The 25,565-nt window shown below is 35.9% G+C and overlaps 2 protein-coding genes across 3 annotated transcripts in view; one reads left to right on the plus strand and one right to left on the minus strand.

The window, feature by feature from the left end:
• The first annotated feature begins 74 nt into the window (after positions 1–74).
• On the plus strand, positions 75–5,653 carry LOC105423667 (solute carrier family 53 member 1). The gene is made up of 10 exons (XM_011633511.3): positions 75–494; positions 602–711; positions 1,195–1,348; positions 1,447–1,691; positions 1,967–2,228; positions 2,308–2,675; positions 2,749–3,091; positions 3,174–3,343; positions 3,413–3,546; positions 3,612–5,653. Exons 2-10 carry the CDS (start codon positions 643–645, stop codon positions 3,871–3,873), a joined length of 2,007 nt encoding a protein of 668 aa, XP_011631813.1. The 5' UTR covers positions 75–494; positions 602–642; the 3' UTR covers positions 3,874–5,653.
• A 660-nt stretch (positions 5,654–6,313) lies between these two features.
• LOC105423680 (UNC93-like protein) overlaps positions 6,314–25,565 on the minus strand; it is a 49,930-nt gene continuing 30,678 nt past the window's right edge. Inside the window, exons 4-6 of one of the 2 annotated variants that reach the window (XM_089075818.1) lie at positions 21,965–22,127; positions 14,819–15,086; positions 6,314–11,782 (exon numbers count right to left, since the gene is read on the minus strand). In XM_089075818.1, the coding sequence (XP_088931944.1) occupies positions 11,457–11,782; positions 14,819–15,086; positions 21,965–22,127 (757 nt within the window). In that variant the 3' untranslated portion in view covers positions 6,314–11,456. Of the gene's footprint in view, positions 11,783–11,836; positions 12,861–14,818; positions 15,087–21,964; positions 22,128–25,565 lie in introns of those variants that run through there. The other variant, XM_089075819.1, reaches the window with a different exon arrangement.

Below are 25,565 nucleotides of genomic sequence, written 5' to 3' on the forward strand. Positions count from 1 at the left end.
GCTGTTCATGATCGGACATCCAGTTTTGTCCAATTCTTTCCTGCCATGAAAAGCATCGCTTTAGAAATGTCATTGAGAATGACAAGGTTTTACGAGCGTATCGATAGCTGATGGCGGTCGTCTCGTGAGTTGTCTCGTGAGCGGCCGTATGACAGCTAATGACCACGTATGACTAATCAACTTGCGAGTAATTATAAACATTTGAATCGCGAGGAGATCGCCTTATTTCCGAGAAACTCGATCGTTCCCAATCAGTAGTTTAATTAATGAAACGCGATAACGCGTGGTACGGAAGAATTCAGATTCTCCGGGCAATCGCGCGAGCTCCGTTTGTTGCCACGAACGCCAAATAGCGATCTTTATCTCGCGGCCGACTAAATATTTACCGTCGCATTAAACAGCAGCGGACAAAGCGTCGGCCGCTCTGCCGACAAAGTTCCTTGGCACGTTATAAATGCCAGTTATAATTTTGCTCCGGATTCAGATGGGCTCAGGTGAGTAATGAGGACTTATAGACTCCGACGATCTTTCTGGTAATCGCCTCTTGCGATTAAAAGGATCATTTCTTCTTTTCGATTTTAATCATGTATTTTTCTTTCAGATTTCTCTTAGTGCTAGTGATTAAATTGCGTGCGAAACAACATGAAGTTCGCAGAACATTTGTCAGCTCATATTACGCCTGAGTGGCGTAAACAGTATATTAGCTATGAGGTATAATTGATATATAATATATTTTAACGCCCGTTTGTCTTAATCAATGTTTCATCTTGAGAGTCAATTACATATTCAATTACATAAAACTTAATGTTGGAAGTTGGAAATTTTGATATTAGAAAAAGAAATATTATATATAATTTTAAAAACATGTTTATGCACATATTTACAAGCATATTAATATACTTGATAAAGAACATTACACAATAATACATCAACGGCTCTCAATTTTGAAAAGATAATATTATGTCAACAGTTTCCTGCGTTTGTGAATGAAAAGATTTAAAGATGCACACGAGAAATAGAATTATGATAATACAGACATTATTGCACTGGACTAAATCTTAATTTTCTTTCTTACTTTTATCTAACTTCATATATTTTATTTTAAGTATAAATGTATATTTCAGTTGTGAAGAAACTCGTTAATGTTAATAAATATTACTATGTAGATGTACTTTCAATTGCGCTGTTTTGTAGGAAATGAAAGCAATGCTTTATACGGCGGTAGAAGAAGCGCCTTCAGATGAGAGTGTAGAACCAGAAGTAATATCACGCCATTTTGCATCGTTCGATGAGGTGTTTTTTACATTTTGTGATCGTGAATTAAAGAAAATCAATACATTTTACTCAGGTAAGGATATCTCTGGCAGAAAGAAGTCAATTAATCTTTTAAAACAATCTTATAATTTTTTACAATCACGTCAACTGATGTCAATTGCTTTGCGGTAGAAAAATTGGCAGAGGCTACGCGCAAATATGCAGCTCTGCAAAATGAATTGAAGACTGCGCTGGAATTGCAACAGGGTAGCGGGAAGAATAAAGGGAAGGCCAACGCGAGGCCGCTATTACCTATCAGAAAGCTTCGAGATCTAAAACTTGCATTTTCAGAATTTTATCTCTCCCTAATCCTTCTTCAGAATTATCAGAACTTAAATCACACTGGATTCCGTAAGATTCTGAAGAAACATGACAAGGTATTATAATGGCTCTTGTAATTTTTTTCGTGTTATGGCTTTTCGTGTTATGGTTATAGCTTGTGTAATTTCAGAGGCTACAATTATCCTAATACCATTACCATCATACATTTTCTTCTATTAGTTGCGAAATAATGGTGCATGAAACAGCTACTATTCATACCTGTATTCTCTGTGCAAATCCAAGTAAAAACCATAATTGTCCTCAGCAGCTTGTATTGCTTTATTATACAGTGAATTTTAATTTCTACAACAGATTGTTAAATACTTTTTAGTTACTATCAGTTGACGCTGGTTCAAAATGGAGGGTCGAATGCGTGGAGACGTCACACTTCTATACGTCCAAGGACATAGACAGACTGATACAGGAAACGGAAACCACGGTGACGAACGATCTCGAGGGCGGCGATCGACAGCGTGCTATGAAACGTCTTCGTGTGCCACCGCTTGGCGAGCATCAGAGTCCGTGGACTACTTTCAAAGTTGGCTTATTCTCCGGTAGTTTTATTATTCTAGCTGTTGCAGTTATTCTTTCAGGTATCGTAGTTTCATCCACGCATTATGCATTATGACGTATTTGCAATTGTATTATTCAGAAATATGTCATTATTTTTAGCCGTCTTTCATGACAGTGGTGAGAATTTGAAGATTGCATTTAGATTATATCGAGGTCCTTTCCTTATCATCGAATTTTTATTCCTTATCGGAATTAACGTCTACGGATGGAGATCTTCCGGTGTCAACCACGTTTTGATATTCGAGTTGGACCCGCGAAATCATCTTTCGGAGCAACATCTCATGGAATTGGCTGCAGTCCTTGGAGTAGTTTGGACACTTAGTTTGTTAAGTTTTTTATACAGTACAAGCCTGAGCATTCCGCCGTATGTAAATCCGTTAGCGCTCGTTTGCCTTATGCTGATCTTTCTATTAAATCCGGTGAAGATGTTTCGCCACGAAGCTCGTTTCTGGTTGCTGAAGATCATAGTAAGTATAATCTGCATGGCGTCATTTCTCTTGTCATGTGAAAAATTGAACATAGTCTTCTGCTTTATTTTAGGGACGCATTTTAATATCGCCATTCGCATATGTCAATTTTGCTGATTTCTGGCTGGCGGATCAGTTCAACAGTTTAGCGACCGCGTTCTTAGACTTTCATTTTTTGATATGCTTCTACATTGTAAATGGCAATTGGTTGAAGGCAGGCGATACTATGCAGTGCATGTCAGGCTCTCTTATCGTCAGACCTATTGTGAATTGTCTACCGGCGTGGTTTCGCTTCGCGCAGTGTGTTCGTAGATACCGAGATTCTAAAGAGGCATTTCCACATCTAGTAAACGCTGGAAAATATTCCACAACGTTTCTCGTTGTTGCAACTAGTACTTTATACGGTTATCATGCAGGTAGGTTAAATTAAGTTAACTAAAAGTTTTCGCGTGGTTCACATTCTTGAAAACGACAATGGGATGATGCGTTTTTTTTCAGCGGAATATAATAATCGGTGGGAAAATCCATGGTTGTGGCTGTGGATTTGCAGTTGTCTTATTAATTCGATATATTCATACACATGGGATCTTAAGATGGATTGGGGCCTTTTAGATAGTAACGCCGGCGAAAACCGTTTTCTACGCGAGGAAATGGTTTACTCGACTGCCGTAAGTAAAATAACAAACAACGATGCTCGAATGCAAAATGGGGTATTACATTTTACACATGTGTTTTAGTGGTTTTATTATTTTGCAATAATAGAAGATTTTATATTACGATTTATATGGATTGCGAGTTTTATCCTCGTTGAATTCAAATACATCTCAGGCGACTTAATGACTTCTATTGTAGCACCTCTCGAAGTTTTTAGGTAAATTTTTTGTCACTTCTCAAATTTTTAATTTTTTTTTCTTGTTTTAATGTAAATATTTTTAGGCGATTTGTATGGAACTTTTTCCGTTTGGAGAACGAACATTTGAATAACTGCGGTAAATTTCGTGCCGTGCGTGACATTTCGATAGCGCCTATAGAAAGCTCTGATCAAACGCTGATTCTACGTATGATGGACGAGGAGGATGGTGTAACTAATAGAGGCAAACGTAAAAGTAGCGGTAAAAAGCAAAGCAATACAAAGGAAGACAGACGAATGTTACTTAAAGAAGAAACTATAGATATCGATATATCGAATGCCAGTTGAATATATAGTTAAAAATTTTTGTACAATGTTACTTTTAATTTTCCCGCAATACTAGCAAACCTCGAAACTTTGGTACTTAAGGAAGATAGCACAATTTTGTAAATAACACGTATATATCTGACACTTATCACTAAGATAGACGATTGCCACATTTTTCAATAGAAGAATAGAAGAGTAGAAATTATAAAACTGACAGTATTATAGTGCCTTTTGTGCTTCTTTCATATAAGATACTTAACGATAGATTGTAATAACCTAAAATCTTGCATCAAGTCTTCCAACAAAAATGCATATTTATAGTTTCAGCAAATAGTTTCACGAATTTTATAGCTTTTAGATTTAGGCATGTAGAAAAAAATAAGATTTAGGAAATACTATTTATATATGGTCTTTATTACATTGTTAAGGATTAATATCATTTTTGCCTGCCATTTAGATGCTATTATATAATAATTTTATTGGCTGTATTGTTATCAACATTTTTTCCGATAGCATTTTATATAATAATAGATAAACCGATGCCACGAGTAACCATTTATTCTATACAAATATTGAAAGTACAGAGTATTGATATAAAATAATCTGATGTTACTGTACTCATAATTAATATAATGATCATGCCAATAAGTGATATTAATCATGTATTAGGGAAGCTGTTATAGCATGCTTTTTTATACATATTAAATATACTTATTGTACGTATACACATTGTATATATACACATTGGTCTATATAAATTATTTTTTAGTAACAAAAGAAATAAGATATATTTCTAATTTATTAATACTCTTGATCATTTAGATAATGGTATTTTATACGCAATATCATAATCATTTTACTGTTTTATATAAATATATAAGGTATTCTAATGTATTAAGTTTGAAAAAGTCTTTTGTAATAAGGGATTACTTAATATTTTTGAATATATACTTAAAACATGCTCAATGAAATGATAAATATGTATTCATACATATATGTATCCATACATTATATATTTATTATTTCATATTATTATCTATATTTATTATAGCTATATTTACTTACTTATATTACTTACACATGTGTGCCACAAAACATTAATATTAAAGTATTAAATAGACTGTACATAAAATCTAAGCAGCATTTTAAGAAGTAATTTTATTGTATTAAAGTAACAAAAAAATGATACAATTTTGATAATAATATCTTTAGAAGTAAATTTGTTTTCTGATAAAGAAATACTTAGATTTGTGAAATATTATTTTAAATGTGTTTATTACATGTATATAACATGTGTTTATTTACTTATTTACTTTATTCTAATTATTATACACTAGAGTAGATAATTCAAGATTGCAATTATATTTTTTACATTTAAATTTTTGTTAATATAGAAATGTTATTTTGTTCATTAATTTTGTATATAAATATAAATGATACTTCTCTTTGTACTTATTTCATTTATTTGTAAAATTTAGTTAGCTATATATAAATGATAATGCATGCGATTGCATCTTTAGAGAAATAAATTTTTTACATATTAGATTTTACATTCCAATAACATTGTAATGATTTTATATAAATCTTTTCCTATATCCATAAAAATCAGAATTATAGGTGTCTAAAATATAATTGTTAAATATTTTTATATTCTGTATACAGAATTTTTAAAAGTTTTGTAATGCCTAAAGCGTATGCAAATATAAATATGCATTATTGTATGATAAGTAAACTTGTGTACGTAATGTCAAATATTGCAATAAATTATACATCATATAATAAAACTTGTTATAACAGAGTATATTAATATTGTTATATTTCAATCGCATTTAATAATCCAACATGTTTCATAATTAAAACATATAATTTAACACTAGATAAACACAGATGATTGAAATGCTTTAATTTTCTAATTTAGATTTGCAAGTCTTGAGCTAGAGGATAGTGAATAAGCCTAACTTTGATAGAGCAAATAGTATTTATAATGTTATGTAACAAGATAACGTGTAATAATAGCAGCAATTGCTTCCTTCTTTATTCTTCTGCTCTCGCAAGAACGACGAATCGATAAAATTACACCTTCTCCAATTCTCTCTGTGAATCCTCAAACTAACTTACATAATTTTATATGCTTAAAAAATTGACGCTTTTAAAATATAATATTGATATGATATTTTAATCACATTTATTTTAATTGTGCTCTATTGATTTAGAAACGTAATTTTTATTTGTTATTTATTAAGATTATAGTAAATATATATGGTAAATAAATATATATGGTAAATTGTATTTAAAAATTATTATCATAAATCATCACATAATCAGTATTTTTGATTCTGTGAAATCAATAAAAATTCGATTTGGCGATAGATTTAATTAATTGACAAAGAATTGTTGACAAATCAATGTAAAATAAAACGGAAAACAGTCAAGGGAAATTAAAAGAATCAAATCACTCATATTAGTTATCTTACTCGACAATTTTAATAAAATGATTCTCTTATCGTTACATAACGTTACGTCGGACAAAATGATATAATAATATATTATTACCTACAGCAATAATCTGACAATATAACAATTAATGATTGTAACTATGATCAACGTGTCATCATAATGTACGATAACAATCGAACGCAATAGTATATATAATAGGGAAGTGAGAACATATAATAATAATATATACTGTACAACTTATCGGGCGCATCGATAATAATCAGCGCACGATTCCTTTTATCGATAAAACAACAAACTTAGCAGATACGCTGGATCCCCTTAGCTCATCTAAGGATATATGTATAACAACCGCGTTCATGCGTGTCCAAAAAGTAGCAAATATCCATGCAAAAGCAACAGATCTGTTCCTTTTTATCGCTCTCCCAGTACGTTCCTGTACTTAAAACGAGATAAGTATATGCTCGCATGTTGTGGAGAGACATAAGAGAACGGAGCAAGAGCGTAAAAAGAACAGGATTAATGATCTTGACAGGGAAAGAAGAGAGAAGCGCGATAACAATATAATCCGGAATTGCGCTCTTTCGACGCGCATGAATGTAGTTTTTCAATAGAAATAACAGAAAACAATGTTCAAAGGACTTGCTCGATATGTGAAGCGATGAGTTGCTCTTTCCAATTGCTCTTTCCATTCGCACAATTATAATATATCTAGCGATTAATATTAATCATATATTTACAAATCTCAAGTAAGAGCAAAAAAGAACGTAAATCGGAATGGTCCCAAATATTATTGACCCGAACCGATGAAAATCTTCTCTCTCCGCAGATGTTTCATCTTCTCCTAAACAGATATGTATGGATCTCTCTAAGTGTACTTTTCAAATAAAATCTAGGAAGTCTAATCTCGCAGGCTTAAAGTATATATGTTAGATCGTGGTCCCCGTTAAACCATGTCTTCTTCTCGATGCATTCGAGGTGCAGATTCTGAACTGAACGTGACTTGTGACTTCGTCCCTTTAAAGTTCAACAAAGTAGAGAACTGGTGCTCCTTCGAGAATTACACAGACGTCCCGAGGGCTCGCTGCCATCCCTCCCCCCTCAATCTTCATTCATCCATTTTATGCTTTGTGCCGTAAAACTATTTATTTAATTGCAATATTAATTACGCATAGCAACCGCAGATAAAGTCAGACCGAAAGTGAAGTGGATTTCAAATAAAGCAATCCTCTTTCAATTAGCAATTTATACTTTTTTTTCGGATAATTTTAATGTTTTGATTTTAATCCGATTTAACTGCTAATTCAGTTGCCGTTGCTATACCAAATAACTCGAGCTACTTAAATCTACAATGTTCGCGATGTAACAAAGAAGAATAAGATAGAGCAGTTAGACTATACAGGAAACATTCTTGATGTGACTGTAAGAAACCAGATATCTTATGTATAAGGCATATATAAGGCATGTATGCACGTTTCGTCGACGTGTATGATAGAACGTATCACTTTTTAAACAAATGTCGCGTGATCGTTATTTACGCTCGCAAATTTTTGAAAAAGTTTTTCGGAGCCTACACTCGCCAAACACCAAGATTGAATAAAAAAAATGCAAGAATTTTAATTTCAATAATTTTCAATTGAAACGTAGTGAATAAGACTCGTCGCTCTTTATCTTATCTCGACGATCGTTTCATCCCACTTCGGGTGTAACAGGCGCGGGAGAACGCACGGTACTCGAGAGAAGAAAAAAAAAGAGAGGAGACTCATGGTGACCGGTTGTCGTTTCATTTCGCGCGATTAATACCGATCATCTCATCGTTCGTTGCTCGTGTCCATCCCACTTTCAGAATTCTGCGACGAGAACGGCAGGAATTCACCGCGACGGAGCGGGACGCGGGAGGGACGTAACGTAGCGCGGAGTTAAAAGCGCGACCCCGCCGAGTAGCGTGATACTTTCCGCGGCGCCGTGTAGACGGGGCGGAAAGAGAGAAGGAGGCGATGAGAGAAAAGGCGAAAGATGAAAGAAGGCGGAGGAGCACGGCGACGCGCGTAAAAATCCAGCTGGCAAAAGCGAGCAAAGCGAGCTGGTCGTTACACGCGGCGCGTTCCGTACTCAGCGCCGTCATTACGGGGCTCTCATCGAGACGACGGCGCCGACCGCGCAGAAAATCGCAATACTCGCGCCGCGCCGCGCCGCGCCGGCGGGACGGGTTCTCGTCGCACCGATGCGGAAAACGAGCAAGAGAAACTTGAACGGAACCAATAAAACGGAAACGAGACGCGGACGCGACGCGATGTCGATCGGACGGATTGGTACCGTGGGGTGATGTATAAATAGGCGGCTGGTACCACCGAGGCTCGAATGTCCCGTCCGGGAGACAGGATTGCCGCGCGGGTTTCCTATCCCCGGCTTCTTGCCCGTTCTGATCGCTCTGGCGGAAAAAAAAGTAGTCGGCTCGGTCACCCGATCGTTTGTGGAAACGCGAACTGTGGAGTCGCGCGTCTGGTTTACCGCGCCGGCTCTGAGAGCACGTGGAGCAAATGCGTAACGGACGGAGCCGCACGAGACTGATAAGCGCCAGATAAGAGCAGCACGCACGCAATTAATCCACCGGGTTGCGCGATAATTATCGGAAACGGACCAGACCTGAAATACTTGATTTTACATACGCTGCTGCTAATAGAACGGTCTAGGTCTCCGTAGCATCTTATACAAAAGCTTCGTGAGATGTTTTTAGATTAGATAAATAGACGAAGATGAATTTTTCTAAATAGAAGCGTATAGCTTTTTTCAATCTCTACAATCTAAATTAATCAATTTCAATAAATGTTGGAACCAACATTAATCTATTTTAATTTTCAATCAACGCTACGCTAATCGAATTTTATTTTTATTTCTGATGAATTTTTGAATGAAGTAGCTTGTCAATTCAGTAACGTATGAAATCATCAAGATGACCTTCTAAAAGAAGACGCTTTCTCTCGATTTCCTTCATAATTACACAGTAAGTAATTAGCGAGAATATTAATCGAAGTATTTATAAAGAATGCTCATAATTTCGCGGAACTCGGAGACATGAGTTTTTCATATTCTCACGTACCGACCATCTTTTTACAGATAATAAAGGTGTACTGCATGTCACATGTGATGCAATTCTTATAATTTTTTTTCTTCTTTTCTGGACAGGTTCGTGGACAGGTTCGTGGACAGAAAAGATAATCGGCGTTCTATCAACATGACGACGACTCGCAAGAACGAATCTCATTAGGATTGCCTCCGTATCCTAAGCTTACATCGTAGACTCTTGAACTACCAAAGTCCTGTATAGGATGGAACATATAACAGAACGGAATGTTGCATCCAAGAGATTTATGGTGTTTATTTTTATGATGTTTTATAGTAACTTGATATATTTCTTGTGCCTTGACCGCTTGAACGAAAAGCGGCTCGCGATAAAATTTCAGCGGAAAATAAATACGAAACAAAGTTGCATTCTTCGAATTTTTAAATTGCGATGATATTAATAAATATGGAATAAAACGAAACTTTTTTTGTACGATATTTGTAAAAGATATTTTTCAATTATATAATTAAAAATGAATTTCTTCTTGTATAAGATAAAACAAAATTAAAAATAAAAAATATATATAAATAAAAAAACTTTAAAAATTAGTAAAACTTTAAAAATTTGAAACTCAGTTCCATGAAGAATGAATTTCTGTTTATTCTATTTGACTCATTTATCCCAGCAAAAAAAATATTGTTTCTATATATAAACTAACATTTCACAAGAAAAAAATGAAATTCAAGGAACTTCGTCTGCCAACGTGACCGATAACAGCATTCCTTGATTGAAAAAACACCGTTTGCCGACGATTGTTTCATGATAATGATTGTCTCTTTTTTTTAAACAATAGAGCGTTATGAATTCAAAGAAAAATATTTTATCTTCGAATATAATTTTCATCGAAACCTGTTATCTTCGTTAATTACAGCTATATGTGTCATATATATTTCTACTTATGAAGTATGATAATCTTTACAAATTATAGTCAATTTATAATGAAAATATTCGAATTTATAAAGATCATCAGACTAATTAAATAAATGCCGGAACCGACGCATTTCTTTATATTAGCATTACAAATATAAAATTTGAAAGCCTAATAGGATCACAAAAATTTTTCTATTATTTAACAAGATAATAAAAATCGAGATGTTTAATGTTCCCAAATCTGAAAAAGCAAAAGTGCTTCTTGCATTTCTTCTTCTCGATACACGATACGCAAATAACGATCGCCAGGACATTTTCTCAATAAAAAAAAAAACGTGATACAAATTGAGTTCTAAAATTCTCATTTTTAACACACGTCTTGCAGAAGCGCGCGTGGTCTGTGCGCAATAAAATGCGCTTTCATCTCCGCGCCGCGCGTTATTTCCACGATCACATAAACGCGATAATGAGGTCTCAGAAACGTGAATCGTGAATCAAGATGATTCCTCATCATGGCATTAATTTGACAGCTCCGAGCAACGATGGCGGAAATTCTATGTTCCTAGTAGCACGCGAGTTTTACGTCACCATACGTTTCTTAGCACCATCATATTGATAAGTGTATTACTTGTCGGCTCATCGACTCATCCCTCTGAGGAAGGTAGAAGCCAGATTTCAGTCCAGAGAGACGCGTCGCATTCGGCGTTACCTTGGAGAGAAGCGTCCGCGAAGATGGACTCGACGCCCGGCATCTCCACTTCATCGTGGAAGGTGTGGGCATACCCACCGTTCCCTCGAGGATCAACCTTGATCACCTCACGACAGAACGTGATTCCGCGATCTCTCGTTCCGGAGGCAGCGTTGCCCACTGAGAGTACGCTTTCCTCGCCATCATCAACGGGGAAGAGTGCCGCGGCTGGTCATTGATTCTACTATGGTTCTATCTCAGAATAGACGGACCGATGAAGCGAGAACGAGGGGATGACAGGCGGAAGATCTCGGCGGATATAGCGAAGGAAATGGTGGTGCTCGCGAAATCGATTGATTGAGTCTTCCGGCCGTCGTCTCGAGTCCCCCGTCGACGAGACGGGAAAGCGGCGCGGACGCGAGGAGCTTTGAAAGAGAAACGACTACGTCGATTACGCGGACCAGTCGTTCACAGATGCGTGATAATGATCTCGTCGTCAAGATCGTCCTTCTCGTCGTCGGTCTCCTCCGGCTGGTTCGCCTCGGCGGCCGCCTGAGCGGCTTTCGGATCCTCGGCGAGCGCCTTGAGCCGCCGTTGCTTGCGTCTGTGCAGCAGCTCGACGATGATGTAGCCCGTGGTGCCGGTGATCAGCACCGTCAGCAACACGTACAGCTTCATACGGGCACAGAGGTGCGTGCTGTACGCGTACGCGATCACGAAGCCGGCGCTCTCCCACAGCCTGTAATTCGAGAAGGCCGCCTCTTTGTTGCGCCTAAACAGCGTGCCGTAGAGTCCTGCAAAATCGGTCAATAAAATCGATTCAATAAGAAGATCAATAATTTAATTAAAAATTTATCCGCGCGAAAAACAACCAAACTGTCGAAATCAAACTTTGCGTACTTTAATTGCGCGAATGATAGATTTCTTATTCGACGATCCATATTAACGATCTGTCGAGACGAGATAAAAGAAAAGATAAAGGTGTATTTGAGTATTGAAAAATTTCTAGAGAAAAATAGTCTTTCTTTCTTTCTCTATTCATCAGAAAATCCCTGACTCACGTGCTTAACTGAAACGACAAACGACTTAAACGATCTCATTTGTTGCGGGCTGACTTGGCAGGTGCTCTTATCGGATTCGCTACGCGGCTACGAATAGGTGCATCCAGATACCACGTGCATACACCGAGGTCGATTGTTTTACGTTCATCGTCGCTACGCATTTGACGGCGAAATAACGAGCCCGCAGGTGGATCGAATCCTTGACTCGGCACTTGTTAGATGCGCTTTCAGAAAGCACGTAACAGCGATAATGATAACGCTGATGCGCGAGCCGTGTTAAGGAAATAAATGATCCAAATGGAGGCGGAAAATCCGTGGGAGAGAAGCAGAATATACGAGATTATACATTAGTCTATGACAACGATAGCCTTAATCGATAAAAATGTTTTTATTCATATTAAAAAGAACGTGCCGTTCACTGAAACTTGACAAATGAAATTTTCAGCATTACGCAATAATACATTTTTATTTTGTTAATTTGAAGTTGTATTTTAAAATTGTTGAAAACAATTCCATCGTTAATTAATATAGTTTCTAAGATTCTTCTTTTATAGACGATCATCTTTTATAGACATTTTTAAATAATATCACGCATTATTTAGCTAAAATTAAAAATTCTCACGGTGCACTCGACGCGTGCAATTAACCGGATAAAACCGGATAAAACCGGATGTGAGGTAAATGCAGTTGTCTACATTGTGTGATTTTATATGCACCTGTTTGGAAGTATTCGCATATCGGTTTCTACAAAATCTCGGGAACGTAATTCGAACATGGGTGATCTCACAAGAGTTACACACAAAGTTACATTCTGCAAAACAAAAAAAAAATCATCTGACACTCATCTGACTTCGAATTCGTGTAGAAACTCTAATTATATACAAAGATATCTGCTATACATAAGCAACGCTATACTATGTGTTAGTCAATTGTTCGTTATATGAGCAAATCGCGGTTGTGAATAAAAGAGAAAAGTCTATGTCAAAATTATTGGAAGATCATTCGGATATTTTTCTTTTATCTCCGAAAAAAATTATTACAATTGTCTTTTTCTAAAGACTAAAAAAGCGTATTTTAATTTATAAATTATAATGTGAATATCTCTTATTGTTAATCATAGTATAATGATGTCGAGACGAATATGAAACGAAATGTCCTTGAGCACAAATGAAACCCTGGAGCTAAATTCGAGAAATTAGTATTAACTATTTCTTTATGACGTGAGAATTATCTTTACATTTTTGGACATGATTCAATCAACGAAGGCCGGAATCATCGTCTTCCGTTGATGCCGCACATAATGGATATTTACTCAATTTCGCGTGAGTAAGTTTTTTGGCGACGAGAGAGAATGTCATCCATTTTTTTTCATCGTGAGTACAAAACATACCGATGATATTTATAATGTCTTATTAGAAAAAATCTAGGATATGGTCATCTAAAATGTTTTACATACGTTTTAAAATATTTTTCGCGTGAAGTTAATGTTTCAAGTTGCAGTTGTCTCCCTTAAATTCGCTCCTCTTGGAAAGCACTCTCATTAATCACACGCTGTTTATTAATTCGACTGATTACATGACGGCGACATGTGTAAAGAAAATTACATTATTATCGATTCTATAAGCGATAATTATCGAAGCAATTTATCCGCTCATTAATTTGCGATTTATTATTTCCTTCTAATACGCTTGATTTTTTTTTACAGATTACGTCATTAAACTTTCCATCTATCGTCTTATCAGTGATGAGTAATCATATAGCTAAAAAGGGGGACACTTTTTGTAAATGACATCCGTTCGGAAAATCGACATTTACATAATGCAAAATATAGCCGAGTGATTTTATGGATCCTGTAACTCAATGGTAATAAAATCCGCTTGTTCTCTCTTTTTTTAAGACTAGGTCGATCAGTGACCCTAACTCTCAGCAGGAACGTTAATATTGATGAGAAGTGATATATCTCCAGACAAATATTATTTATTGTGAATATATTAAGGACGTCCATCAAGTGTCCGTCTGATCTATCAATATCCGTATTGATTATCCGACGAACAAACAAATGCGAAATGTAGATAAATCTTGATGAAATCGATGGCTTATGATCAAAATTCATGGATCCGGTTTTTGAAGACAAATTATCGACTAGATTCATACGTTCAAGATGATTCGTTATCTTTTACCGTTACAACCTGTTACAAACTTTAATCCGATAATTGCGACGTAATAAAAAATCTTTTTAATATAGCATTATCTGTTCTTTGTTGCTGTACTAAGTTGCAACTTCTTTCTACTTTGCTCTTGCCAAACTTTAAATATATATCTATATCATTTTAGGTATAACAAGTATATACTAGTTTAGTTACAAAGAACAAATCTCAGTATATCGTTTACTTCATTTGTTTGACTGTACGAACAATAGCGTGTTACGTTACAGACTTGTTTTACTCTGTGCCGATCTAATTTAATCCGACATTGAACATCGAATAATCTTTTTTAATTTCTTTATAATGCAACATCGATCGTTGTGTTCATTGTATTCAATTCTGCAAATAATAATTTGCACAAACAATAATATTTTTTAAAATGTTCAATTTTTTTAATAACTAAAATAATTGCTGCAAAATTAATATATCGAAAGTACCGACAATTCTGCAAAATCATTCCAATTAATGCACATTTTTTATCACATATAAAACTTCTTGTTTTTTTTCAGCGTAATGTTCCTCGTAATATTTTAGCTAATATTAACATGTAAAATGCAATACTCACCGTTAACCTGCGTCTGCCATACGGCATCACCTACACCCCACAGTCCTGAGACCGAGTAAAAGATGTAAGGATTGTCGGGATGGGGCTTCCACATGAGAAGAACGACTATGAGGGAGGAATGAACGATAGCGCCTAGTGCCATCAACGGCTGTCTGCCAACAAATTTCATTAGCGAACCGAATAGCAAGGAACAACCGGCATTGACCACCCCGAAGCAGATCATAACGTAGCCGACTCTGTGGACACCCAGGGCGCAGGAGATGTATGCCTGAAAAGCAAAAAGATTCAATTCAATTTAATATCTTTCTTCTGATTCGTTAAAGATAATTCGAAACATCTAAGTTCATTGTATATTTTGCGCAAAGGTTTTTAATACATTAGATTAAAACATGATACAACGTGTTAAAAAATTTTTTTTTTAAATAAATCAATTAAACTTTCAATTTTCCATCAAATAGTGATACCAATTTTTTTGTAATATTTTAATTGTATGTATTTTATAAAGATAACGTAAATAAATAAAAATGAAAGAAATTGATCGTCATCTCTGTAAAGAAAAAAAAGAAATTAATTTGCAATAAATTAATTGATTTTCTTTCTCTATTCATAATATAAGGTTTTTTTCTAATATAAATATCATAATACTATACATCTCAAATATTTATAACATAGACTAAGTCGCAAAATCCGCGAGATCAGTCTCCTTCATTTCTGTTACTTTTATGCACACATTAATGGAGAGAATTTGTATGTATGTTAATTTGATTTTCAAAGTGATTATCATAATCGGTCTAAATAGCACGCTATTAAATCTTACAGGCAAAAGAACACTAAATCTTTTCTATACTGACACTCCCTTGTTCTGGAAGAAGCTCATGTCTGTCTTCATGTATATATTTCAGGGCAATTATAATCCCATCAATCAGCTCTTAACATAATGAGATGACAGACCAAAATTGTGCTAAAATTTTTTCGACTTGTAAATTTTTTAAACGTGTTTTTATATTCATCTAAATTCATTATGACGCAAGATATGAATCCTGGAGATACATTATATTGTGTCTTCGAAACATAATAAGATGTCCTTGAATCCTTGAGAACGTTACAAGGATATTTTTTTCAACCCATTTACTTGGGTTACACTTGGGTTATTTAATCATACTGACTATTTTGGTTTAAAATAAGAATGATAATTGGTAACGTTATGTTAAAAAATATTATAATAAAATTATTTAAAATGTTTATATTAAATTAAAAAAGAACTTAATATATGTAACAGTGCGTACTAAGCGAAATAACACTTGCATCCGTATATTCGTGCTAAAAATGGCCATAAAAAAATTAATGAGAAAGAATAGTGATGACTTGAGGAATAATTTTACTTTGATATTCTTAAACCTCGACATGTTAATCATACGCCGTCGGTATAAAGTGGATTAAATTTGATTTTGAAGGCGTATAAGATATTCATTTGCCAATTCTGAATTCGCGGCATGTTTTGTAAAATATTTAACTTATTACATACGCCACGCTCGATTATTAATATATTCGAATATTATTTGATATAAAATTTATCACGACATTTTACAGCTGATAAGCAACTGAGATATTATATCTTTTTATAAAAAATGAAATGTAAAGTAGCGTAATATAAAAACATTCACAATTATTGCAATTATCTTTGACAACATGCGGACGTCGTGTCTTCTCGAGCATCTTAAGCTGCCAAATATACTAATCTCGAGACATTCCTTTAATTACCTATATTCGCAACGCTATCTTGTACATTAAACACATTTATCGCGTGATCACTCCAGTCTCGTTAAGGCATAAATGCCCAACGCCCTTCATAATCTCAAACCAGCATTTTTACGACGGGGTCATGTGGCAGCCATATCGAAGGACATTTAACGTTCTACCGTCGTTCAACATTTAATCGAACGCCGTCATTTTGGACATCACGGCCGCATTGTTGCACAAAATAAGTATCTTCGATCCTGTATCATATTAATATGCGAATTGTATAATCTCAAGCAGACATCGAATGACATTGAAAAGATTCATTTATATCCGTTTTAATTCTTTTATGCTGTAGAAAGAGAGAGAGGTACAAAAATTCTTTTAACAGCAAGGTATTTTTGATGTGAGAACACAAACCTGTTACACTAATAGATCAGACTTTTTTCATACTGATGCATACTGATGCATCTGCATTCGAACATTTTTTCCATGCATGTAAGCATAACATATATCATATTATATCATCTGCGATTCTCAAGGTGAGCGACTATGTCATTAAGCAGTTTAATTTAAAGTAAATGTTTGAATAAGTAAATCTTTGAAAAAAAGTGCGATGAGCGAATCGTATTCTATTCAGCACAAAAGATAAATTTACTATTGATAAACTGGCAAGTCATTTCTAAAATAATGACTATTTTTATGTTATTTATTTATATCCACACAAAGTTCTAAATAAAACTTTTTTAATAATTTTCGGAAAAAGAAAATCGGAATGGAAGAACAGTTAAGAGAATTTGCATTTAATTAATTTCTTCTGTCGTCGCCAGCATCTTTTATTATTAGTTCGAGAACTTCAAATGAAACAATATAGCTTCATCAAACCTGAATGTCGTATCTGCATTCCTTTGATACTTCAATATGATTTTCAGAACGAGATCCGGACGTCTGAGTCTGAATGGGCTTATGTGTCCCGAGGCGTTCACGAGATCGGGCCGAAGCGAGCGGCGGCCACGACACGTGCACGCATACGCGTGCACACATCGATGCACGTGTGGCGTAAAGAAATACTGATACATGGGATTCCAGATATGGAAGCGGTATCGCCGGATCGGCGCGAGAATATGCCGGCAGGGCTATTTATAACAAGTCCAGCGCCACAGCTGACTCAGCAGAACCTGCAACCATCACGTTCTTCACCCTTTTTACTCTCTTCTTCTTCCCCTCCCCTATCCTCTCTTTCTCTCTTTCTCTCTCTCTCTCTCTCTCTCTCTCTTCCCGTCACGTTTTTCCTCGGCGCGAGTTTAATTGTCCAATTACCTGGCTCCACGAGTCGAAGACGTCGTACGACCTGTCGGCGAACCAATTTCGAACGAGTCGCGACTCGCGAACCGGAGGCTGTTTTTGCCGTAATGCAGGGTCGTTCAATAATGAGGGGGTTCACCCGATGCGCGACCTTCCTCGATTAATTCCAGTCTCTTACGTGAAATTCCAGTTCTTTCTTCATAATTTCCATGTAGATTCTTAATGAGCAGTACCCCTCACAGTTCTATAGAATCTACGTAATTTAACTATCCTGAGGTAAACCTACCTTTGCTTGAAAGTAATCCACATAAAGTATAATACATAGAAAATTTAAATATTCTTATGTTAGAAGCAATGTACAACTATCCAGCATAAGATAATTATGTTGCTTTTATTATTTACCGAGAATTACAAGATTTCGTATTGTATCTATTGTATCTGGTTTTACATAAATATATGTACAATCTCCTATTTTACTTTAATCTGTGGATTTATGTATATAGTTCAATTATCTATATATTTTCACGTAGAAATAATCCTTACATAAAATACCAGATATCGTTATTTAAGCATTATTAAAAAACACACACACAATTCTAAGAAAACGCTTGGAACTCTCAACAACATCCAGAGACAAGACTAAGCTGATCCGTTAAAATTGTAGCTCAATTCTCGATTGCAATTGTAATGCAAAAAATCGACTGACTTGCGGCTACTCGACGCTGTTCAGAAGCATGTTTTTGCCTACAGTACCGTATTCGTAATGTTCGAGAGAACGTAAAGATATCGGGATATCGCTGGGCGAATCGATTATCAGGTAGACAGCATGTAAATTATGCAAATCCATCTTTCCAATCGGGAATGATTCATTTGCGCGCGACCAGTGATTACCATCATATTTTTTCTTTTTCTTTTTTGTCGACAACCTAGAGAGGTTTTTAATTACATCCCTATGCTATGCGTGAATAAGCATCGCGCTACATCTTTCTTTCAGACATCTTTTTGGTTAATAGTTTTTGCTTGCATGTCAGACACACACACACACACGCGCGCGCGTGTGCGTGTTCACATAGATTATCAGATTAAATATCTACTATAAATGTCTCTTTATTATACCTCTATCTTCTTCATTCGTTTTTCTCTTTTTTTCTCTTCTCTTGTCGCTTTCATGGCGAATACATGTTAAACTATATTTACTTTCTAAATCTATCCTGCATAATTATCATATGATATATATTTAATCATCTTTCTCTTTTGCAGTACTCTAATTCTTCTTTGTTATTTGTTATTTTGATATATTTTATTATTATCTTGATATATTTTATTATGTACTTCTTCAATTTTCCCATTAAAAAATAAAAGAATATTTAGGATATTGTGATATTTATATCACAATTCAGATTACTTTCTTCTAACGTTCTCCTTTTATTGAGATGAGATTACTGAGATCCTTTTATGATCTCCCCATTGCATGTAACTCAAAGTGCAGAGATTTCAATGCCCGCATAATGAAGTAAGGAACGTTTTGTTCTGATATATTTTAACCTTTTGATGTCTGATAAAAAAATATATTCTATTGTAATTTTCTAAACACGAAAATTCTATACTGTAATAAATCTTTTAATTTATCTTATTACGTAAACATGCAATATATCTTCCAATAATACAAATTTATGAAGCGTACGTCTCATGTAACTGACATTGCGTGTCCTGTTAACAGAATTTTTTATAATCCAATGATACACTCTGCGTAAGTTACTTTTCAATAAAATCATTGTTGAAAAGTTAACGCAAGCTTGGTTCTCGCAATTTCCGTATCTATAATCGGCAACACGTGCTTCCGGAGGACGATCATGCGTCCTCGCGTGGCCGTCACGCATCGAGAGACCAGCGTTCTACATTTGACGCATGTTCAGCTGATTCAAATTGATTTTTCGTTGCATTTCATTGCGGCCCATCGTTATTCGAGGCTTAGCACGCGAAAAGAAATCGAGCGAAAAGCGAGAGAGGGAAAATATATCGACATGATGATGTACTGTGATAGAATCATTTTTCGTTTTGCAAATAATGTGGAGAATTAGCGAATTAAAACGTTAAAACATTTTATCGTCAATATAATGACAACTAAATTAAGCAGATTTTATTAATTTTAAATTAATTTGCTATAGAATTCATAAATTGAAAATTTAGTAGATACGTTCTTCGTCTAATCATCTTGCTATTTATAAATCAAATGGGAGTAAATAAAACTGCAATAATAAAACGTGTAGAAAGATGTAAGTAGGTAGCCTGGTATGATAAATTACTTATGACGTCATGTATACAGAACCAGCATAGTATCTATTGAACGGAAATTGATAATAATTTCATAGAAAGTGGAGCCGAAGCGGTAAATCTCCGCCTCGGAGGCGATTAAAGCGGATCAAAAAAATCTGAAAGGATGTGACACGTATAAGCACATCATCGGCTTTGCGATCCTGGCTGACAATTTTCGTGTCGAGGAAAAGAAAAGTGTCCAACGGCTTCCATCACGAGCAAGAATTCCTGCTATCGATGAAGATAACGAAGATTGTAGTAGCGACTCGCGGTAGTTCAAGACCGGATCGGAAAAGACGGACTCTTAAAGATGGCGCCAGTTAAAGCGCGCAAAAAGAGAAAATCTACGGAAAGACCGACCGGTTACAGAACTCGACGACCGACCAGAGGCTCCTATTATACATCTCCTCATAGCCTCGAGTTTCCTCGGAAATAGGTTATTCGCGGATTCTCGGGACTCGATACGGATGCATCCCGAAAAGAATAATTTCTCTTGGATAAGCGGAAGAAATGATTATATAATTTTAACGTAGAAAGTGACACCGGCTTGCGTGTCTTTATTAAATCAATCGTCGATTAACGATCTGCAATGATAAGAAATAATTTGCTATTTGCTAATTGCGCGCTTGACTCTGCCTCGGATGTTATACCGGAAGTTCTTTTCGTGTTCTTGCACGGGCTACCGTCGGTTTTTGTATCGACACGTATGTCACTGTACGTCCCACAACGAGGTATTCTTCTCGCGGTCGAGATTTTACCGTTCACGAAGACTGCCGTTTGTCATGAGAAATAATTACGTCCGCGGCGGTTTACGTTATCGCGGAGCAGCGTCGATAAATCTTCGAGTGTAGTTTGTAACGCCATAAATACGTGCCGGCTGTACGTGCCCGGGAATAAAAAAGAGGAACGCTATAAACGAGAATACGGAACTCCGCTTTTTTATTTGCCTCGCTTTTTTGTCTCTCTCTCTCTCTCTCTCTCTCTCTCTCTCTCTCTCTCCTCTCTCTCTCTCTCTCCCCTCACCGCCCGATGACGGCTCGAGTTCGGATTATAATTACGGAGGCGGACCGAGTTGACGTCATTGCGCTTCGTTAATGTCGGATCCTGGTACGGAGCCAAGGACGGCCGTTTCCTTATCAATGCCTCGCGAGAACACGTGGATCTGGCGGCTCGCAATAAAAGGTCGATACACGGCGCAACCGCGTAGATTGCAAAATGGAATGCCATTGTTTTAAACTGACGGTTGCGGCTTACAACGTGTGCGAAAGGGAGAGACAGGCGTCAATTTATATATGTGTCGGCGAACGATCGAAACTGACATTAGAAAGTATCGTGCATGCATTTTAATGCGTATAAACAAATCCATTTACCGCGATAAATTCATTCGCTCGTTCATATTCTGTCACGTTAAATCCGCGACAAAAATCATCGCCAGTTATGCAAATGATTCTTCATCTCAAACTTTCGTCGAGAGCAAAAAAAATTCAACATTTTCTGCTAACAAGAAGAATCGCTGAGAAAAACCGCTTTTCTTATAATCTTGCATGCACAAGCCGCATTAAATTGAACTTTCATCAATTATCTCAAATATAATGTAATAAGTTGCACAGTACGCTATATACACACAAGTACTATTTATCTTTCCAACAAACGTCTCATCGTAGAAATTGTTTCTCACTAGAAACTAAGAAGAAATTAAATTTCCAACATCAGCCTACGTCGACAGATTTAGAAATGTGGAACAGGCGCTACTTGAAATTTCGTTTGTGCGTTATTTGAAGAACTCACCTGCGTGAAATCGGCGCCGATGAAAGCCTGCTCCATGCCGATCCATACCGTAATAGGTATCAGCAGTTGTTGGTAAGGCTTCTTCAGCTGGTAAGCTGTAGCAGAGAGCAATTGGATGCCACTCAATTCTTGGCTATCCGATCGTCGTTGCTTCTCGCCGTACCTGGAAGACAATTAAGAACTCTGTGAACACTCGCGCGTCCCCTTGAGAAGACAGTTAAAATATAATCGCTCCGCGTTTTATATACTTATTTATTATTGAATGCGATGAGTTTCCACAGCGTGGAAACGTTAGACGCAAACGTATAGAAATAAAAGTGTGCGTAGTAATCGGTCAAATTCCAGGAAGACAAAATTGCGACTGTCGAGCGATTTATCTAATAATAATACGTTTCAGCCATAATGGAGGAATTCTAATTCACTCACTTTTCCGCTGTCAAGAGAATCCGTGCAATTTCAGTAATTCAATCAATTTTAGATAAATAATACAACACGTAGTATTTGTGTCTGACTTCTCTCTCTTTCAAAATGTAAAATTATTCGATTAATTTATTTCGAGATGACAATGCTATCTATGTATGGTATTATTACAGTAATCTGCGTGGTTATATTTTATTTGTCGAATATAATTTTGTACGATCTATCGCGTTATGCGACATAAGTCAAGAGTTAGACGAACAAAAACGCGGGAAACACGAATGGACAATGATGATCAGCTGCCGCTTAGAACGTGTGATTTTCCGGCAGACTTTTGCGCCGTTATTCGCAAAGAGGAAGAGCACGCTCACTTGGATGGGGATTAATGACGACCGCGATTAATTATCATCGCGATTGTACCATCCATGTACTTATTCACCGTCCGTGCAGCGCGAGCCACGCGGAAACGGATTGCGCAATTAGCAAACTTCCACTGGTGTACACTACTATTGAACGGTGCCGTCGTAATGTCCAAGCCGTATTCATTCATCGTTTCGTGTCACGATTAGGTGGATGATATACCGGGCAACATATGATTCGATTCACGTGCATCATCCGTGATAAATCACCGACTGAACCGAATAATATTTGTCTTATTTAATACAGAGTCTGATTACTTTGTTGCGATATGCAACAAATGTAAAATATAAATTAAAATATAAGAATGATATTTAATATTTTATAAATCACGAAAAGAACAATTTTGCTAAAGCATCTAAAAACTTGGTTGGATAAAAACTTGAAAATAACTTTATTGAATCATCAAAATTATTTTATAGAGCGCTTAAATATGATTATAATACTGCAAAAAATGTTTTAATGTAAAACAATATAAAGAGTAATATTTAGTATTCTTTTATAAATTATATAAAAAAAATGGTTTTGTTAAAGCATTTAAAAATTTGGTTAAATAAAAACCTGAAAATAATTTTCTTGGATCAAAATTATTTTATAGAATACTTAAGCATGATAATATGCAAAAATTTTTTATATTTTGGCAGATTTTAAATGTTTTATATAATTACTTTTATAACCCAACAAAATTATTTTCAGATTTGTATTTAACTAAATTTTTAGATACTTCAATAAAACTTATTTTTGTCTACGAAAATTATTATTTAATTCAAGTTTTATTTTTTCTGACGTCTTTTTCTTATCCTGTTGTACACTTAATTTTGGTAACATATGTTTTCTATTCAACAATTCTATTTTTTCAAAAAAAATTATATATTGTAAAATTCTATTTAATTAATAAAAGAATTTAATTTAAGTACAAATATACGTATGTTATGTGTTTGCTCATTTTTCTCTTTGTTGATGTGATAACGAAGATAAAAAATTCAAACATTACATTGCATTTTTACGTTGGTCAAAGTGCTAATCTTTAGTAACATCGCAGTCTGGAAGATTTACACGCTGTAAAAGTCGCACACGGAACGGTACTTTGGTCAATAAAAATTTCGAAATTACACTACACAGTTGAAATTTACTTTCATATAACGTTTTTGTAACAAAATTATTTAATGTTAGTAGCAAAACCTAACGTGAAAAAAATTAAAAAATCAAATTTATTCATACGGTCTCTTGCATGACATTTTCGTGGTTTCTCGACTTTCTATCCATGACATTATAGAATAATAATTAAAATTTAAAGCATCTAAATTTGATTTAAAACATATCTAAAGAGCACTAAATTGGATTTTATTGTGGCAAATATCCGGAGATACAATGAGATTTTACAGGCTCGTGTTGTATATCACGGAATTAACGGGCGTCGCAGGAATGAGAGTCCCTATCGCATGGCAATATCCGAGGAACTTAAGCCTGATGCTAAATTTAGCCGACGAATCAGGTGGATGTAACCCACCCCGAGAATTCGCGAGAAGTTAGGGCCCAGGACGGGCGCAACGGCGGCGATACAGTGAATTTGCGAAATAAATCTCTCGACGCCGCTAAACGCTGGGCATACGCTCGACAGCTCGACGGCAAATGTTCTTCACCCCGGGGGACGGCATTCCTGAGAACACGTTTGCTGGATTTCTGGGCCCGGCCGAAGCCACCATCGGCAGCCACGGCGAGTGTGCAAATCGACACTTGCGCAAAAACACGTATCTATTCAGACGGAAGGAGACGTCGAGAAGATGTGGGACGGCGATCTTTAGCGTGATCCTCGGCTGCGTATCTTTCGCGGCGATCTACACGATTGCTCTATATTGCTTTCGAAATTGCGTATTGTCATTAATCGCGCCTATTGCGATATTGATAGACCGACGAGCGATCGTGACAGGTGACGGGAAGATCGTTCGCGTCGTCCTCTCACGGAGTCGGCTGAAGATGGATTATTACTGTACCCGCCATATTTTTTTCGTACGCTGATCTCTTCGTGGTGCCACAAACGATATGTTTCCGCGTGCAAATAATCGATCAAAATAAAGGAAAATCATCATATATTTGCGCACAAACATCTCGTTAGCCAAAAGCGATTAATATATGATAGCAATTAAATTATGCATCTCTCAGATTCCGGAATTCGTATATATTTCCGAGAAAATTTTTCCAACGATGAAGTTACCTAGTTAACGATTATTTAATTAAAGAGAGGTGCCTTCTTGCAATTTCCACGAGAAAATTCTATGTTAGATCGATTTTCACTCGCTGCATTTAAATCTTACAATGCCGATCATTAATTAGTAATTATCTAATCTTTTTCAAAATTCTAGGTTATAATAATAAATTTAGAATAAAATTGATTCTTATTTCATTTAATAATAATCTCTAAAGCAAATAAAGCCATCCGAAATTATTTATCTATTTTCTCTTCCACGGATGGTATTGTAAGAATAAATTATATAAAAAGACAATTATGGCCTGTTGTTTTATGAAATTATCGAGTTCGACTCAGGATTGTCTCGCTTCTCATTGTCATTAGACGAAAAGAACTTTCGCAATAATTCAGTCGTAACTATTTCCGCATAGACTCGCAGCACGCGCGCATTTTTCTCGATTATCACGTGTAGGAACAACGCGAGAATGCGATTACGTCGTTCGCCATCGCGGAAAGTCGGTTTCACTCGTAACTCACAACTTTTGTCCGTTCACGCGATACGTCGTTCGAAAATCATAG

Source organism: Pogonomyrmex barbatus, unplaced genomic scaffold (assembly GCF_055798465.1).
Source record: "Pogonomyrmex barbatus isolate J1 unplaced genomic scaffold, ASM5579846v1 scaffold2, whole genome shotgun sequence".
Classification (NCBI taxonomy): Eukaryota; Metazoa; Arthropoda; class Insecta; order Hymenoptera; family Formicidae; genus Pogonomyrmex; species Pogonomyrmex barbatus.

What these genes read in the sequence shown, in the direction of transcription:
- LOC105423667 (XM_011633511.3), top strand. Translation starts at nt 643, where the DNA reads ATGAAGTTCGCAGAACATTTGTCAGCTCATATTACGCCTGAGTGGCGT. An exon ending in AATCAATACATTTTACTCAG is followed by an intron (nt 1,349 to 1,446) that starts GTAAGGATATCT and finishes GCTTTGCGGTAG; the next exon opens with AAAAATTGGCAGAGGCTACG. An exon ending in GCACCTCTCGAAGTTTTTAG is followed by an intron (nt 3,547 to 3,611) that starts GTAAATTTTTTG and finishes AAATATTTTTAG; the next exon opens with GCGATTTGTATGGAACTTTT.